The 17,281-nt window shown below is 35.2% G+C and overlaps 3 protein-coding genes across 5 annotated transcripts; all 3 read right to left on the reverse strand.

Annotated features, from left to right (window-relative positions):
* Positions 1–1,002, reverse strand: LOC131653026 (uncharacterized). Its single transcript, XM_058923057.1, has 2 exons — positions 639–1,002; positions 1–452 (listed from the first exon to the last, which is right to left on the reverse strand). The coding sequence occupies exons 1-2, from the start codon at positions 1,000–1,002 to the stop codon at positions 1–3; spliced, it is 816 nt and encodes a 271-aa protein (XP_058779040.1).
* Positions 1,003–3,396: 2,394 nt separating this feature from the next.
* On the reverse strand, positions 3,397–11,230 carry LOC131644038 (intermediate cleaving peptidase 55, mitochondrial-like). Its single transcript, XM_058914422.1, has 14 exons — positions 10,963–11,230; positions 10,718–10,795; positions 10,336–10,599; positions 10,126–10,218; positions 9,690–9,896; positions 9,446–9,549; positions 8,886–8,952; positions 8,702–8,809; positions 7,765–7,857; positions 6,669–6,759; positions 6,434–6,504; positions 5,979–6,034; positions 4,788–4,848; positions 3,397–3,809 (listed from the first exon to the last, which is right to left on the reverse strand). The coding sequence occupies exons 1-14, from the start codon at positions 11,008–11,010 to the stop codon at positions 3,711–3,713; spliced, it is 1,440 nt and encodes a 479-aa protein (XP_058770405.1). The 5' UTR covers positions 11,011–11,230; the 3' UTR covers positions 3,397–3,710.
* A 1,151-nt stretch (positions 11,231–12,381) lies between these two features.
* On the reverse strand, positions 12,382–16,952 carry LOC131644039 (rhodanese-like domain-containing protein 6). 3 transcript variants are annotated; one of them, XM_058914423.1, is made up of 9 exons: positions 16,675–16,952; positions 16,424–16,588; positions 16,227–16,332; positions 15,858–16,038; positions 15,583–15,664; positions 15,200–15,282; positions 14,300–14,435; positions 13,539–13,704; positions 12,382–13,322 (listed from the first exon to the last, which is right to left on the reverse strand). In XM_058914423.1, the coding sequence occupies exons 1-9, from the start codon at positions 16,834–16,836 to the stop codon at positions 12,562–12,564; spliced, it is 1,842 nt and encodes a 613-aa protein (XP_058770406.1). In that variant the 5' UTR covers positions 16,837–16,952; the 3' UTR covers positions 12,382–12,561. The 3 variants fall into 3 exon arrangements, with proteins under 3 accessions (XP_058770406.1, XP_058770408.1, XP_058770407.1); XM_058914425.1 differs by having other exon boundaries at positions 13,180–13,322; positions 13,534–13,704; XM_058914424.1 differs by having other exon boundaries at positions 13,296–13,433; positions 13,534–13,704.
* Positions 16,953–17,281: the final 329 nt, after the last annotated feature.

The following is a 17,281-nucleotide window of genomic DNA, read 5'->3' on the forward strand; positions in this document are numbered from 1 at the left end:
TCAAGAGCCGCAGAAAAAGAAACACCATATACAATCCACCACGATCAGGGCATCCGATTGAAAAACAATATTATCAAGCTTATGCTCCAAGGCAAGCTGCATAGCCCACATAATTCCCATCAATTCAGCAGTAGCTGCATCAGTACACCTGGAGATTCTCTGGCAGGAGGCTGCAAGAATTTTATCGTCGGTCGATTTAATCACACAGCCAAGCGACACGATACCACCTTCAAAGCAACCTGCATCAGACTGAATAAACCAAGAACAGTTTGGGACCATTACATTTGCCAGATCAGATGCTCTGCATTGCCTGGTTTTCCTAATATCACTCCATTCCTTCACAGAATCCACAATCGAACGTGCCATGACTTGTGGATTTGGCATCTCACTCTTGAAGACCAAGTTGTTTCTAGCTTGCCAAATTTTCCACAATCCGGTGCAAACCACCTGGGCTATCCAAGGGTCTTTCGACTTAAGGCATCAAGAAATCCAGTCAAACACATCAAATCCTATTGGCACCCTTACACCCAAAGGAGGAGAGAAAAAAACTCTCTTGGAAAAATCACATTCAATAAAAAGATGTCGATTATCTTTAGGAAAGGAATGACATAAGGGGCAGGAGGCATCAGCAAAAATACCTTTCTTACGCAAATTGCATCTGGTAGGGAGAATGTTCTTGAGCAGTTTCCACATGAAATTCTTTGTCTTCTCTTGAATAGGGACTCTCCAAAGTTTCCTCCAAAGGGTGTTGTCTGTAGCATCTAAAGGGCCAGGATTATGGTTCAGATTCTGCTTGCTAAGGAGATGGTAAGCTATCTTCACAGAGTACTCCCCTTCTTTCTCGAAGTGCCATATCAAATTATCCTTAGGTAAAGACCTCGACAGAGGCATGCTGAGAACATGTTGAGCATCACTGTCCATGAAGGTATCTTGAACCGCATTGGACTTCCACTGCCCCAAATCAGCATCAATGAGATCAGAAACTTTTAATTGGTGATCCATAGAAACCTGCCAGACCCTAGGTTTAAACCCTGGGATAGAAGGCACCCAATTATCCTTCCAGACAAAAGCCTTTTCCCCATTCCCAATTCTTCATCTTGAGCCCGCAACAACCATATCTTTAGCACTTAGAATGTTGCGCCAAGCATAACTAGGCTTGAACCCCACAGGAGCCTCATAAATCTTCCATCTCGGGTAATATCTACCTTTAAAGAACCTTTCAAAGAGAGAGTCATCTTCTTGCATCAACCTCCAGAACGCTTTACCCAACAAGCTAGTATTGAATCTTTGATGCCTCTAAATCTCATACCACCAACATCTTTAGAATGAGACATACGATCCCAACTCATCCAGTGAATCTTCCTTTCACCCTCTTTGAAACCCCACCAGAACCTAGCCAGAATAGCCCCAATCTCCTTGCAGCAATTATCTGGTAACCTGTAGCAGCTCATGATGTACGTTGGAATGGATTGAGCCACAACTTTAATTAAGACCTCCTTACCGGCTCTCGACAGATATCCTTCCTTCCAACCCTTTACCTTCTTCCAAACTCTATCAAGGACCAAAGAGAAAACTTCTTTTTTCTTCTTGCCAAACATCACAGGTAGACCCAGATACTTTACATGGCTCCCTACAGCTTTGAACCCCAATCTTCTACGTAAATAGTCTTTAGAGTGATCAGACACGTTAGCACTAAAGGAGACTTCATATTTGTCAAAATTCACCATCTGACCCGAGGCTTGTAGGTAACTGTCAAGAGTCTGGAGAATAGCATCAGCTTCAGCTTCATTAGCTCGAGCAAAAAGCAAGCAATCATCTGAAAAGAAAAGGTGAGTAATAACAGGGGCCTTCCTGGCAACATAAATACCATGGATCTCCAAGGATGATGCCTTCGTCTTTAGTAAACCTGAAAGCACATCGGCACACATTATAAAGAGGAAAGGGGAAAGAGGATCTCCCTGGAGGAGACCTCTTTGAGGAGCGAACTTCCTACTTGGTTGGCCATTGAGAAGGATTTTATACGAGACTGTAGAGATACGTCTCTTTATGAGGTGTATTAAGCAAACTGGGAACTCCAATGCTTCCAAAACTCTAGACACGAAGTCCCACTCAATCCTATCATACGCCTTGGACATGTCCAGCTTCAAGGCCATTGTGCCTTTTTTCCCTTTCTTCTTATTTTTCATCCAATGGAAGCATTCCATAGCAATTAGGGCATTATCCGTTATTAACTTATCCTTCACAAACTCACTTTGTTCTTCACTGATAATGTCTGGAAGAAGAGCTTTTAATCTGTTGGAAATAGCTTTGGTGACTGCTTTCATTGCCACATTGCACAAGCTGATGGGTCTGAACTCATGGGGCAAAGTCGGGTTCTTTTTCTTCGGAATGAGGGCAATGAAGGTTGAATTAATATCATAAAGGCAACTTTTGTTGGGTGCATCTGAAAAGCATCGTTGACTTCATCTTCAGTGAAGGGTAAACTACAGCTCCTCTTATGGTCATCATTTAACCTTCCATTAATCGAATTACACACAGCAGAAATGTTTATAGGATTTGAAGTGAAGAAGATACCTCTAAAGTAGTCAATACAAATTCTTTCACAGTTAGTTTGACCCTTCCACCGGTTATCTCTGTAATCTTTCTTTTAATTTTTTTTTGATAGAGTTTGTACAAACCACAACTTTTGTTCTACTACTAGGGATAAATAATATTCAAATGTTATTTTTTTTACACCTCACATTAAAGAAAAACGATTTCTTATTTTAATATTATAAATTCAAACAATTACTTCTGGATGAAATCATTGGTGAAAAATAAATTAGATACTATAAATAAAAAATGACGTATCCAACATGTCTAAGTAAGTTATTTTCATATTAAAATATCACTTTTTTAACTGAACTTCTTAAAAAGGCTAACAACACAACAAAGTGTAACATAAAAAACCAATTCTTAGAATTATAACGTAATTTGGAAAATACGTGAAACTTAAAAATCACAAACGTAATTTTACCAAAAATATACAAACAAATATGCACAATGTTACAGAGACAGAGACTTGGCACCAAGAGACAAGGGCAATGATACTTTTTTTCTTCTTGTAATTTGCTTATAGGTTAAGCAAAATGTATGAGAATTTATGACATGAATTGAACCTTTTCTTTGTTTACATTTACACCTTGTAAAAAAAATCTCATAGCTTTCATTTTTCCTTATTAACTCCCGCCTTTTTATTTGGTAGGAAGAGACAGAATGCAGGTAAGTAATGAAACAAGAAAAGTTAAATAAACAAAACCGCTGTAAGATAATATTTTTACACCGAAAGTACATAAAAAAATTAAACTTATTTCATCCTCGTAAAATCCTGTGTAAAATATTATTACAATTTCTAACTGATGTGAAAATTTTAAACTGACCTGGCCATTTTATAATATCATTAATCATTTACAACAACAAAACCAGACAGAAAATATGCAACAATCAATCAGGTACAAGAAACCTACTACTCTATCAGTCCACACAAAAAGTAAGGAAACCTACCCCACCTTCTTTCTTATTCTCTTGTCACCCTCCCTACCAAGATTTTGCTGAGATAAAAGTGAATATGGAGGGGGCAAAAAATAAGGGATGGAAATAATTTACCTATAGTTTTGACAATGCAATTGCAAATATTCACTGTCCCAGTTCTTGAATGCACATGGACAACATTAGTTGAATGTAGCTCTCAAGTTACTTTGGTTATGGCTGAAGCTGTTCAGCAAGGACTCAATTTGCTTCACTTCTTTAGGAATTGATGCTGTTAAAACCTGTGTTGTGTAATGTTAGTCAATAACTTTGAGAGTGCCCACATGTGTGTCATAAAACTTAGGTTAGGTACTATAGGTGATTGTAGGATTGTTTTGAATCAAAGTACTTTAATATAGGTATAACTTTTTTAGCCACTTCATCCTCTTTTCTGAAATTATCATCACTGCAGAAACCTAAGAAACTTCACCCAAATTTTGTCCACACATCAAGAAAAAAGTCACTAATATTTTGGCTTCTACTGTTACTATTTTCAGAGTAGTTGAAGCAATGGAGTAGAAAAAAAAGTTGGATGAATTATACCCAATTTGATATCAAGTATTTATTGGTTTCAGATTAGACAGCAATAGTCACACAGCTTACATGGAAGATGGAACACATTTAATGGTACAGTAATTAATAGGTGTGGGAGAATTTTAGCAATATTCAACCTTACCAGAACCAACAACTGATAAAAATAGTAATGATTTGTTAACATGTTACTAAGAGGATTAAAGTTCTGCTGTATGTTTGAAATTACAATCATGCAGTTATGCAAACAAATGCCCTTAATGCATTGGTTAACAAAAGAATAAAAAGTACTGGCACTTTTCATTTGAATTGGTGACTTAAAAAGCTGCTGCTTCCAATGAATAATTTCTAATTTTTAAATGAAGGATTCAAGCTTAAAGTGTAGCTGATGCTGAGTGAAGAGTCGTTCTCTTCTTTTACAGCGAGGAAAAGTTTCATGGGCAAGTTCATTGGATATTTCAATAACCACTCTACATTAAAATTTTGAATGTAACAGTTCATCGGACTTTTTTGTATATGTCTTTCTTTATTACTATTAAATAAATGGGACCCAAAATTTAAATGAAAAGATCAATTCCCATTGTTCATTGTTTCAAGCTTTAAAACAAGTGTAAAGAGCACGTCTCTATCTGTCACAAATAAACTATAGTAGCTTCAATTGCAATACTTTTAGAGAAAGAAATTACTACCTCGTAACCTGTTTCTGTAATGAGAACCTCATCCTCAATCCTTATCCCAATCCCTCGGTACCTGCATTCGACATCACATACAAAACTGAAACATTTAATGCCAACATTGAAGATCAACTTAAATGCTCACATGGTGGTGACCAAATGATATGGGAAAGAATGAGATCAATCAATGATGTAAAAGAAGTTGAGGAGAGTGAATGACTAAAAGGGCAAAACAAGTAGTAGTAGAATACAGATGAGAAAAAAATAAAGTTATACTATTATGTTAAGCTCAAGTGTACAACTTGTTCTGCAACTGAAACCAATTAACTTTAAAAAAATATTTTTAACTTCCAAATAAAATTAAAATTCAAGATCCAAAATTGCATACACATCTCTTGATGGATTAATTAACTTATGAGAAATACTGCTCTAGAACTTCAGGTCCCAGCAGGTTCAAATCAATGGAATGATTTTAATAAGAATATAAATAAGAATGGAATAGATGAGTCATTTTCATAAGCATGTTTAATATGATTAAATGACTATTCCATTATTACTCCTTTATATGGTCCATCAAAGAAAACAGGAGTAGAATAATATAATTTCTATGACAAACCAACTCCTGGCGATGGAGCTGGTTTAGTGGAAATGGTATTTTTACCATTTTTAGGAAATGACAAAAGTGGTAGGGCCGTGATGATGCGAGCACCGGTAGGAGTAGGACATGATATTTTTACCATTTTTAGAAAATATGCATGGTAAAAATGTAATGGATGAAAAAAAAATACTACCTCAGCCCTTAAATATAAGGCCTATTTGAAAAGAAAAGAAACAAAAATCTCTAACAATAAGCTCATTTCTGAACTATTAGATGCATTAATTATTATTTTACAAAAGTACCTCTAATTAATTTACTACTACCTTTTAGAATATCGATATTCAAAATATTCTTGAAATCAGTTCTAAATATTCTTGAAAATAAGAAGCAATCAGGTTTATCCAACTCAGGTTTTAACATACTGGTGAACACAGTCAGATTCTGAGAAAAATGAAATATAAAATTTCTGAAGCTGGTTATTGAAAGGAAACTCATGAATTCGAATGTATTGTAGAAATAGTTGGCAAGTGGCAACCCAGGAAAATGTACAGTATGAACAAGCAAATGGAATTATCAATTTGTAATAATAAACTTGTTAAAACAAGTACCTCTCTGGGCAATTAAAAGAACATGGGATGTACACTCCCGGTTCAATAGTTATTACCTGCTCACAAATTATAAAAAGAACATACGTTAGTTAATATGGGTATACATTATGCCCGTATGAAGTGGAAAAGCATATATGAATGGCAAGTGGGGATAAAAGAATTCCAATTAGGCTGTCTCATCGAAAGGGAAGTAAAAATTTGTGGCAGTGCTCATCCACAACAATCCACCACTTGAGTAGACATAAATTTCAAGTACCTTAGGTGAAACCAGTGTTTAGAAACACCGAAAATATGTTGTTTAATTTAAAATGACACTATGATGTCACCCAGTTGACCAAAAACCATATATAACAAAACCTATCATTACCATATAATGATTTTATGGGAACAAAAATCCTCACACCCACATCTGACAAGTGATATTAAACTGATGCTCAGTAGAAGAAAACACTTACAACACCTGGCTTCAGAGGACAGTCAAAGTTGATCATTGAACAATCGTGAATGTCCATTCCTAGATAGTGACCTGGATCAATAAAACATGACTGAATATATATCTCAGCCCTCTATTCACTATCATCATATACTTATTTCAAATGTCAAACGAGCTTATGAATATCTATAACCAAAAATATATATATGAAAGAAATCTGCAAGTCTTGCCAGCTAAAACATGGATGAATGAGCTACCTATAGAAGTTGGGTTCAGCGTATGGTAGGAACTGCTTCCAAAACCTTTCAAAATTCCAAACTCCTTTAGTCCTTTCTGCAGCATTTCAACCTATGCAACCAGAAAATTTCACATGCTTCACTGTTAGTAAGACGACACTAAAACAGAAGCGTATATCAAGTAGATACTCAGGCCATTGGCACACTCTAATGGTTGGGCATGATTGATTATGAGATGGTGTTCTTCATGCAGACAAAGCAAATATTGAAAGTTTTCTATTTTGGCGAATGGGGGATTCATGCAAAACACGGAAAAGTTTAAAATCCATTTGGCCACCTGCTATCAGGTTTCCACTATCGGGCCACCCACCAATAGTGTTGGGCGTGAGGAGTGTGTTAAGATTCTCACATTGGACAATATGTGGCCTGAATATGTGTTTATAAGTGGGGGAAATTCTCACTTATAAACCAGTTTTGTAGGAATGAGTTAGACAAAAACTCTAATTCTAAGAATATGTATGAGAACAACAAGGATTAAACTCCTAACAACTTATAGGATGTTTGGATTGAAGTTTGAAAGTTTGATTTTAGAAAAGCTAAATTTAGCAAAATGGATTTTGGTTACAAGTGAATTCAAGTAAATTTATTAATAGTTGTGAATACTTATTGGCAAAGCGATTTTTGATACAATAGATGTTTGAATAATAGTATATAAACTTACTTTATATGCTAATTTTTAACTATTGTTTAATATTATTAAAATTGTCATGCAACATTGAGCTCAAAGACATTTTTGTCAATACACAAAGATTTTATCTACCGCAAAAGCATTTTGTGTAGGGGTTTAAATCAAGTTTTGAATTCATAGTTGACCTAGACTTGAAATTGCAACAGCCACACATATTAGACATAACATTCAAGACAAATTTTGGTCATTAATCTTGAGTTTGGGTTTTCCAAAGCGGAATAAAAACACGCTTTATCAAAGAAACTCCAATACCGTGTCACTGTCAATCACCAACTTCTAAAAGTTTAAGCTATTAGACCGAGTCTCATGAAGGACAATGACTTTATTACATCTTTTTAAAATTGAAAAATGATAAGAAAAAGGAGATACCGAACGGTTGTGTATTTGTCGAATACTAGCACCAGGCTTACAAAGTTCCACACAATGCTTGTTTGTTTCCAGTATAAGCTCATAAAGCTCTTCCTGAAATATAGAGAAGCTATGAAACTCATATGAAAAGTGATAAGACTAAAAGGGCAACGCAACAAGTGAAATGAGCAGTTTTATTTTATACTAGATTCCATTGGCATGAATATGGAGTAGAAACCAAGTTTCAAACATTCATATGCCATGCGTAGCTGAAGCAAAGAAAGATTATACCGACATGACATAATAGTACGCCCTATGTTGGGCATGTGCAAGCTTTAGGCCCAACAGATCCCCTAAAGAAAGGGGCCATGAGAAGGTGGATAATTTATCACATATTGAACGTCCATGCATGAACAACTTACTTAGAGTATATTTCATCCATTCAAACAATTTGTAAGTCCCAAAATACTCATTTGAGCTATAATGACACTTGTTAGCATGTCACCATCTGTCTGTTGTCAGGGAACTCTACATAAATTGGCAAGCCTTCCGGTTATAACAACAAGAAACAACTAGGATGTTTAAGAAATCATATTACTAGAATCAAAAATGGAATTAAATTAAAAATGGGCCAACATCACAGAAACCTAATCCAGAAGAAGTGCATTACATATGAGAGTGGATGCATATCCATAAATGAAAATCCATGCAATTAACCTCATCATGGAAGAGGTTTGCAATGGAAAACTATGACTATGCAATCAGCTTGTCTTGGATCACTATTAAATGATCGAGGAAATTGGATATCAAGGAAACAGAAAATAAAAACAGATGGTTTTTAGCGGTTTCTGTACAAATCGTTAAAAACAATGAATATATTGAAAAGCAAGGTATCAACTTTGAAATAAAAATAAAAACAAATATTTTCTTAAAGTAAATGGAATCAAACCATGCTAACCTGTGCAGAAGAGAAGGTACCACAAGGTGGCCAGGTACGTGTGAGATCACTGTCATAGCCATGTAACTCACATCCAACATCCATCAAAACAAGATCTCCATCTTTAATCTGACAAACATGGCAAAGATAAAATACATAAAACTACACTATGAGATCAAGATGGCACTAAGTAAATGAAATTTACCTTTTGATCGTTCCTAGAGTAATGTATAACACTTCCATTAGGCCCGCCGCCAACCACGGGATTGAAACTGATACAGAAAGAAAAAGAGCAAAAATATTCTCATTAAATGTGAACACAAGTGATGCTTAAGCTTCCATTTAGTTTTGGGCAAACCACTATTTTGGTCCCTAAAAGTGTAACACTTTGTCAATGCAGTCCCAGATTCAATCGGAAAATACAAACTAATCCCACACTTTGCAGTCCATTAGTCATTTTTGTCCATGACGTTAAATTGAAACATTAGTCATTGAAAATTGACTTAACATCCCAATTCTATGTTACGGATGTAAATGACTAACGGAATGTAAAGTGGAGGATTAATTTATGTTTTTACTTGAGTCAAAGAATGGATTGACGGCGTGTTAGACTTTCAGGGGCTTAAATGGTGGTTTGCCCTTTAGTTTTCTACATTAATGGGCCTCTCTGTTACTCTTGTAGAAACTTTTGAAGTTATCAATAAAAATACAGACGTGAACAAATTGCATAAGATGGATAGTCACTCGATATCAAGAAATGCTCACCCCATTCGCTGGGCACCTCTCACTTTGCATTCATATTCAACCTTTGCAGCTAGAATACCTTCATCAGGGTATGTCTTTGAATGCAGCATTGTCAACAAAAGTGCCTTCAAAACCAGAAAATGTTCAAATCGTCAAGATCTTACCATTTGCATTTATGACCTCCTAAACAAATTTGTATATAACAGCCTCACTAGGAGTTCTAAATTTTTAATCATCGTTATCCATCCAATAGAGTTGAAAGTACCTGGCAAGCAATTGATGCAGATTCCTTCATCAGCTTGAGCTCTGAAGGAGATTTTATCCATCGTAACTGATGAGTATAAGCAGACAGATCGTTTACACTGTTACAGTAAGCTAGTTTCTTGAAAGCCTCCAGTTCCGTATATGCTGATGTAGCAGTCTGAACATTGTGATACAATTTCGAGGATCCCCTTATCATATCTGGAAGGATCTGAGTCGGTAATTAAAATTGTTAAAATTAAAATATTCTAAAGAACAGTACAGAAGTAACTGTTTGACCCAGTAGACTTAAATGCATATTTTAGACAGAAAAACTGAGAACCTTGGCTACAAGCCGCCAGCAGGCTTATAGGTGAAAATAGTTCAAGTGTAGACGACAAAATAGATGAAGGATAACTACTACAGAAGTAAAAGTCGTTAATGCGGCAATTGTGATTCACCTCGCGCAATTTTCTCATTGGATACGCCTTGTCAGCCTTGAATGTATCCAATGCTGCATCAACTCCTGCTATTTGCCCTTGCCAAATCACATCCTAGACAAATGTAGATTAAAGACCAAATTCATGAACAAAAATTGAAATACTAAATAGATTTCAAAAGAAACAATATTAATCGATAACCATATAAATGTTCAAATAGTTATGGCTTACATAAGGCTTGGGTTCTGGCATGAACATGCATAAACCAATATCATGCCCTAAAACAGCTACACCACCAGGCTGTTGGCAGCCTGTAATATACGAGTAATCAGCATCTTGACGAAACGTATAAGGCACGACATCTGTCATCATCTTTACTGGGGCAGCAGCAATGATAGCCAAACTCTTCTCCGGTAGAAGTTCCAACATTTTTTTTCTTCTTAGGACGTATTCCTCACTAGATATGCCCGGTGTGATCTCACCATCGTTGAGAAGCTACAACGCAGCATAAAGAGCATAATTTAATTTTTTTACCAACTAATGGCTAATACTAAGTTCTAAAATGTAATTATCTTTTTTGATTAAAGAGTTTGATTTAGTTTTGAAATAGTACATGTGGATGAGATGTATGGGTTGGTTGTCCAACATCAACGGCGACTCTTTCATTGCAATAAGAACGAAAACCTAGAACCTGCAATTGAAAGTTGAAAATGCAAACTAGTTAAAGTAACTCAAATGAATGACATGATTATACACACACTTGAATTAATCAAACAAATAGGAGGAAAATGAGTATTCGGTTGAAGAAATGAAAATTGAAATGAGTGTTTGGATTGGTGTGAAGAAAGCGATGAATACCTGTCTGTGTGAAAATGTTTTGGTTAGTTTTCTTACAACGCCCTGCATCTATGCGTTGTTTCTTTTGTGTGAAACTCGCTAAACTAAACAAGAGGTTTAAACTGTGATAAAGGGTTTAAGAGTTTGGAGGTGCTTTCACTTCACTGGCTTTTGCACTTTGAACTCGCTTGATTTGTCTTGTGCCTCGTGGCTCGTTGTTTCGGTGATTTTGGTTTTGATGTATGTTTCTCCAAGGCTATGTTTGGATTGATGGAACACGACGGAGTGGAGCGGAATGGAATAATATAATGTTCCATTGTTTGGATTGATAAAAAGAGGATGGAATGGAGCGGAACATGATGGAATGCATTCCATCCTATTCCATCCAATTCCCCATTTTTTGTTCCATCTAATTTGGGGTGTATGGGATGGAATGAGATATTTTAAATAAAATAACCAAACAATGGAGTGGGATTTATATTCCATTCCGCTCCGTTCCATTCCGCTCCGTCATGTTCCATTCCGCTCCGCTCCACTGTGTTCCATCAATCCAAACATAGCCCAAGTGATTAAGCTTAACTTTAATTCAATTTTAAAGTAAATACAAAATAATTGTCAAATTTTTTGTATACAATAATGGCTCCTTAGAGTATGTTTTATTTAAAATTTTGATAAAATTAAAGGAAATTTTTAAGAGGTATATTAAAGTTTGAAAAGGGAGAAAATTTTGAAATTTCTTCATTTCAATTGTAATTTGATCATTTGATTGGTAAATTACATTAAAAATAAAAACAATTGAATTTGTTAAAACGGTTAAGTTTTCTTCCTGAGTCAGTAGAAGAGATGGGAAGGTTTTAAAAAACAAGAAAGATTTAGTGAAAAGAATAGAGGAATTTAGATAGAGGGTTTTGGAGGATTTTTTTTTATTTAAAAACTAAAATCTCTCTAATTTAAAAATTATATTAGAGGAGAGGTTTGAAGAGTTTAAAAAAAAAAATTATTCAAATATAAATTATAATTTATATTGTTATAGTATTTAAAAAATATGTTAACAGTAAACATTATTTATCATTCTTATACAAAATCAACCTTTTGAAAAATTTGAAAAAATTTAAAGATTTCTCTCTATTTTTTAAAAAATTCTTTTTTCCAAATTCCTCTCTTCCCATACCCATCAAACTCTCAAACAAATCTTTAATAAATTACAGTCTAGAAATCATAATTTAAAAATCAAATAAAATTTAGCACAGACATTCCAATTGGTCTATAAAAAAACTTTTATGTTGAAACAAACAAAGTTAAAAATTGAGAAAGAAAGCAATAATATTAACTTAGAATATGAAAGAGGAGCTTATCTTCCTAAAACATTTGATTCATGATAGGCAAATTCCTACTGTTCAAACCTCCAAGAGATTGTCTTAGAGTACTTAGTTCGCTTAGTGAGCAAGGAGACATGAAATTTATGATGTTAAATTTGAGAGCATTCTTAACGTTCTAGTGTCACAAAGGCATTGCTTTAACATAGGACATTGTACAGATTTTGGGCATGGTACATACAAGACAAAACTTCTCAACTAACATTGTAAATTTTGAATAGTATCAAAAACTTCAGATCTTTTGCTAGTCATATTGCATAAATCTCCCAAGGAAAGCCTTGATCTCATCAATATATGGGGACCGAGTTGGAATTATGTGACCACAGTCATGTTCAACGATCACAGAACAACTACCGTCGTATAGAGAAGCAAGTTCCTTGCTTGCTTGGTTAGCTATCTGTCTGTCTTGACCGTGTTCATTACCAAAAATATGAAGAGAAGGACACCTGATAGGGGTGCACTCTATCTCCTTCAAATTGAGAGCAAAGCCTGAACACAAGACTACAAATTTAAAGTCCATTTTACCTTTTAGCTTTTCTTGTTGTGCAGAGATTACAGCAGTCATTGCTGCTCCCTGTGAAAATCCCAAGATTCCATCAAACGGCCCTTCTTTGGAGAATACATCCTCTAAGTGTGATATTGAAATATCATATCCATCAGTTTGCTGCTGGTATTGACGTGGATCAAATGGACCATCTGCTACTTTCCAATCAACACCGCTACTTCCATCAAAATTGGGTGCCACAAACCATGCAAACTTCTTCTTACAATTCTCGAAAGGTGGGGGAGGACTTGCTGGCAAAGAGGACGATGCACCATTCGCATGGTGCACTGGAACAGGTGATTGATAAATGAAGGGCACTTCATGAGGTGCGTCTATAAAAACAAATTCGGCAATTTTCTTGAGTTTTTTGGCTAAGGATGCTGTTCTTCCCTTAAAACTGGAAGCATTCTGCCGAAACCCATGCAAGCATAAGATTCTTAGTTTTCTCGAGGTTCTTACATCTGAAACATTATTCATGGGGATGTTAGGAATTTAACACTTCTGGTAAATTATAAATGGGTTTTCATTTTCCAATATCTCAGATTTTAGGAGACTTGAAAATTTTCAGAACACTGCGACAATTGTAAAATTAACAATCAGTAATTTGAAATTTGATTTAAAAAAATAAAGCATGTGAAGGCCAGATTTGATAAAGAAATACGGATCACATACCTTACCGTCTCCCCTAAGCTCCTGAGGCAAGAGCATAGTATCTGAAGAAAATTCTTGGAACTCGACACCTTGTAATGATTTTTTTGAATCATCGTTTTCATTTAACTGCTTTGACCCAACAGCCTTGCCCTGTTTTTGGCATAGCTCACAAACATACAGTGCAGATTCGCTCTGGTAGACCATAATAACATTGGAAGCAAGAAATCAAAGACAAAGCTCCAGAAACAGAATAGCAAAAGATCTAAGTGAAAATATTGAAGAGAAGAAGGGATGTATTTTATAGATTAGTACTTCAGGATCAGGAATATAGTTTAAAACAGTATTAGGAGCCAAGGCTTCGGCACAAAGGATGTTCAACTACAAGCATGAATGATGCTCAACTTTGATGAGGCCTAATGCCTAAGATGCCGCTTATGCAATCATCTTGTTGAGAAAAATTCAACTTTTTCCTAAATGCATGAGTATTATTATCTAGAACCACAAGCAAACCAGCTCAAAAGCAACAGTCGAGTTAGGCTAATTAGTAGCAAACAAAATTAGAGACAAACTGTAATCTAGAATTTCATGAGAACAATTCTTAGTTTAGTTTTCTAAAACAGCAGTATGTTTGAGACCACTAGATGTCTAGATTCAGTATATAACTTCATTATGTCTAACAGTTCGCTTCTATTCACTTTTATATTTTTTCCCCGACTCCTTCAAAATGGTGTGAATTGTAGAGGTATAAAAACAATAGCAGTGGCATATAAAAGATATCACATCATACCTGGCAATTCTCACAAACCAAGACAAGCATTCTGCAATAAGCACATCGACAACGTGAAGAATAATCGTCAAAGGAACATTGACAAATAAGACAGGTACCAATTGTACTACTAGCCTCTGAACCTCCAACTGATATCCTACAGCCACAAAAGAAATAAATAAGAAATCACTACGTTCAATTGTTGCAAAACTACCCTTATAATCTTGACCAAACCAAGATTATTCACTACAGGATAATCTTAGTAGTGTAGGTAGATAAAGAATCCGTCATTGTAGTGAAAGCCCCGTTGGTTATGTTATATTACCAAAAGACAATAGCAACTGAGTCCCCCCGGAAAAAAAAAAAAAATACAGAAATCAAATTGAAATTGTCACCACATGCAGCAAGTTGAAATTGTCACCGAGTGAACAAAACAGTGGAGCAATAATATCACGATGGTATGTCTTGCTTCTCTAAATTAATATTGCAAAGCAAAAGTTGTAATTTGGAGGGATTATGCATGCAAATATAAAAGTTAGTTTTACTCTTCATAGAGGTTGCCTTTTATTTGATGCTTGTATGATATATGCATATAAACTAAGTAGCCTGGAATTGTGAGCTATACAAGGGCCATAGAAATGATTTATTGTCGAGGACCAAATTCAATATTTATTTCAAACGATATAGGACCACGTTGAATAATCAGTTCACGAATTCAATTTAGTCAAATAAGGTTAACCATAACATCAGTTAAAAAATAATTTCTATGGTTAATTGGTAACGGAGTCTCGGCGACCCATAGCTTAATTGATTTCGTCCGCAGACCTTTGCCTTAATGTAATATATCAATATTTCAATCCTTGACAGAATTACAAATTATGCACAGATTCATGCCTAAAAGATTTGAAAATAAAGACATACCGATGATCAAAAACAAAATTCTTTCCTTTGAAATAACCACCATCTGGGAATTGCTCCAAATACCGTTGAATACCACCAAATAGCTGCAATTAATTATATTAAAAACAAGAAATACTGCCTATTAGCATAGATACATTCATGACCACGTTTAATAATAATCTTTTCATATAAAAAAGGATACACTGCCACAAGATTTCAACACTCATCGTATTGAATTGAATTGCAAACTGACATCAAACTCACTACGATTTACGACTGATAGTATGTTTGTTTGTCATTCCTTTGTTCCCAAATGTAGTTTCATTATAAAGTATGAACACAATACAAATACAAATCTATGATATTAATCATAACTTCTTCTTGCTTCCATACAAGGAGTTTACCTGAAACACGTTCTCAAACCCAGCACCTTTTGACCTAATATATGCTGATGCCATTTCACACCTGATTCCACCAGTACAATACCTGTAACAGACAAGTGAAAGTACATACAATAGATTATTATATGTAACTCAAGCATAAAAATGATAGCGTCGCAGAAAACACTACCCCCCTACACACAATCACTAGTTACATGTTTACTAGATCATATATTGAAATAAGAAGACTAATTTTGAACCAAAAGTTACCACCAGAGAGTTTCAAAGCAAGAACTCACATGAGGATATTTTTGCCTTTCAACTGCTCACTTCTATCATCTATCCACGAGGAGAAATCACTGTACTGTCTAACCTGTGGATCCAAAGTTTCAACATTTGGTGCATGAAATTTCCCAATCCTTGTTTCATAAAGATTCCTTGCATCAAGTAAAACAAGGCCGTTTTCTGGACTCTCTTTATCTATACAAAAAAAGGACAGAATCATACAAAATAACATTCAGATTTCAAAATCACCTCCCCAAACAATATAACCAAATTCTATAGCATTTGGACGTATGTAGCACCTATATAACAATATATTTGTGACAAGTGAAATTAAAACAATATAACAAATGAAAAACACATGAATCAAGTGTATCTCAAGTTACTAGCATTATGAAGTGTAGAATGAAACTCAAGTGCTGATAAATGTGTTCCAGCATTTGAGATTTCTGGCGAATTTAACAGTGGATGAGAACTAAGAGTAACCAATTCCTGCAAATTCCACATCAGGAGCAATAATAATAAGTATATAACAATATAGAATGGAGCAATTAAAAAATAACAATAGTGATACTATACTAACCTTAACAATACGAATCGAGAGTGAAGTGAAACCACACTCCTTGGCAACGTCGTCGTTCAATGGTTGATGACAAGTTGCAAGCTTGAAATCAGTGCCGTGAAATAGAGTACTATTGGCTTTGAGTGCTTCGATGTGTTGTTCCAAAGCGGATAAATTGCCGCCAACCTGCAATGAAAAGAAAGGGGATGAGAACGAGTTTGGAATGAGAGGGGATAGTTAAGAGAGAGGAAAGAGTGGGGATTTGATTTTACGGTGACATTGACGCCGTGGGGAGAGAGGCGAACGCGGCCGAGGAGGGAAAGGGAGGAGCAGTTGGAGCGGTAGAATGTGAGGAGGTCATTGAGGTTTGGAATATCGACGTATTTGTAGTAGAGGAGGACGCCGTATTGGTCAGTGTTTTTGGGGTCGGACATGGTTTCAGGGAGGTTTTGGAGTTGAGGGTTTATGGATTGCGCTGTTCTACGGCTGAGGTGGGAAAGGCAATGTCGTCGAGTAGACGGAATATAGATAAATTTGCAAATTATTTTTATTTTTGCTTTACACACGCTACCTTGGGACTTTCGTTTTTATTTTAAGAACTAGTAACAAACTCGTGCATAGGCATGGGTTCTGTTCGGTTACGCGAATTTGGATATATCATTTATTTTAAATAAAAATGTTAAAAAAGAAAAGAAATTTAGATAAATAATTGATTATGTCGTATATAAAAATATTTAGATTAATAATAGATTTTTTCCCGTATATCATTTTTGGATTAAAAATATTTAATCATAAATACCATTTCTCGTATATAAAAATATTTAGATCAATAACAGATTTTTTCCATATACAGACTTAGTTTTTGTTTAGGTATCATTT

The sequence above is a fragment of the Vicia villosa genome, linkage group LG1, assembly GCF_029867415.1.
Source record: "Vicia villosa cultivar HV-30 ecotype Madison, WI linkage group LG1, Vvil1.0, whole genome shotgun sequence".
Taxonomy (NCBI): domain Eukaryota; kingdom Viridiplantae; phylum Streptophyta; class Magnoliopsida; order Fabales; family Fabaceae; genus Vicia; species Vicia villosa.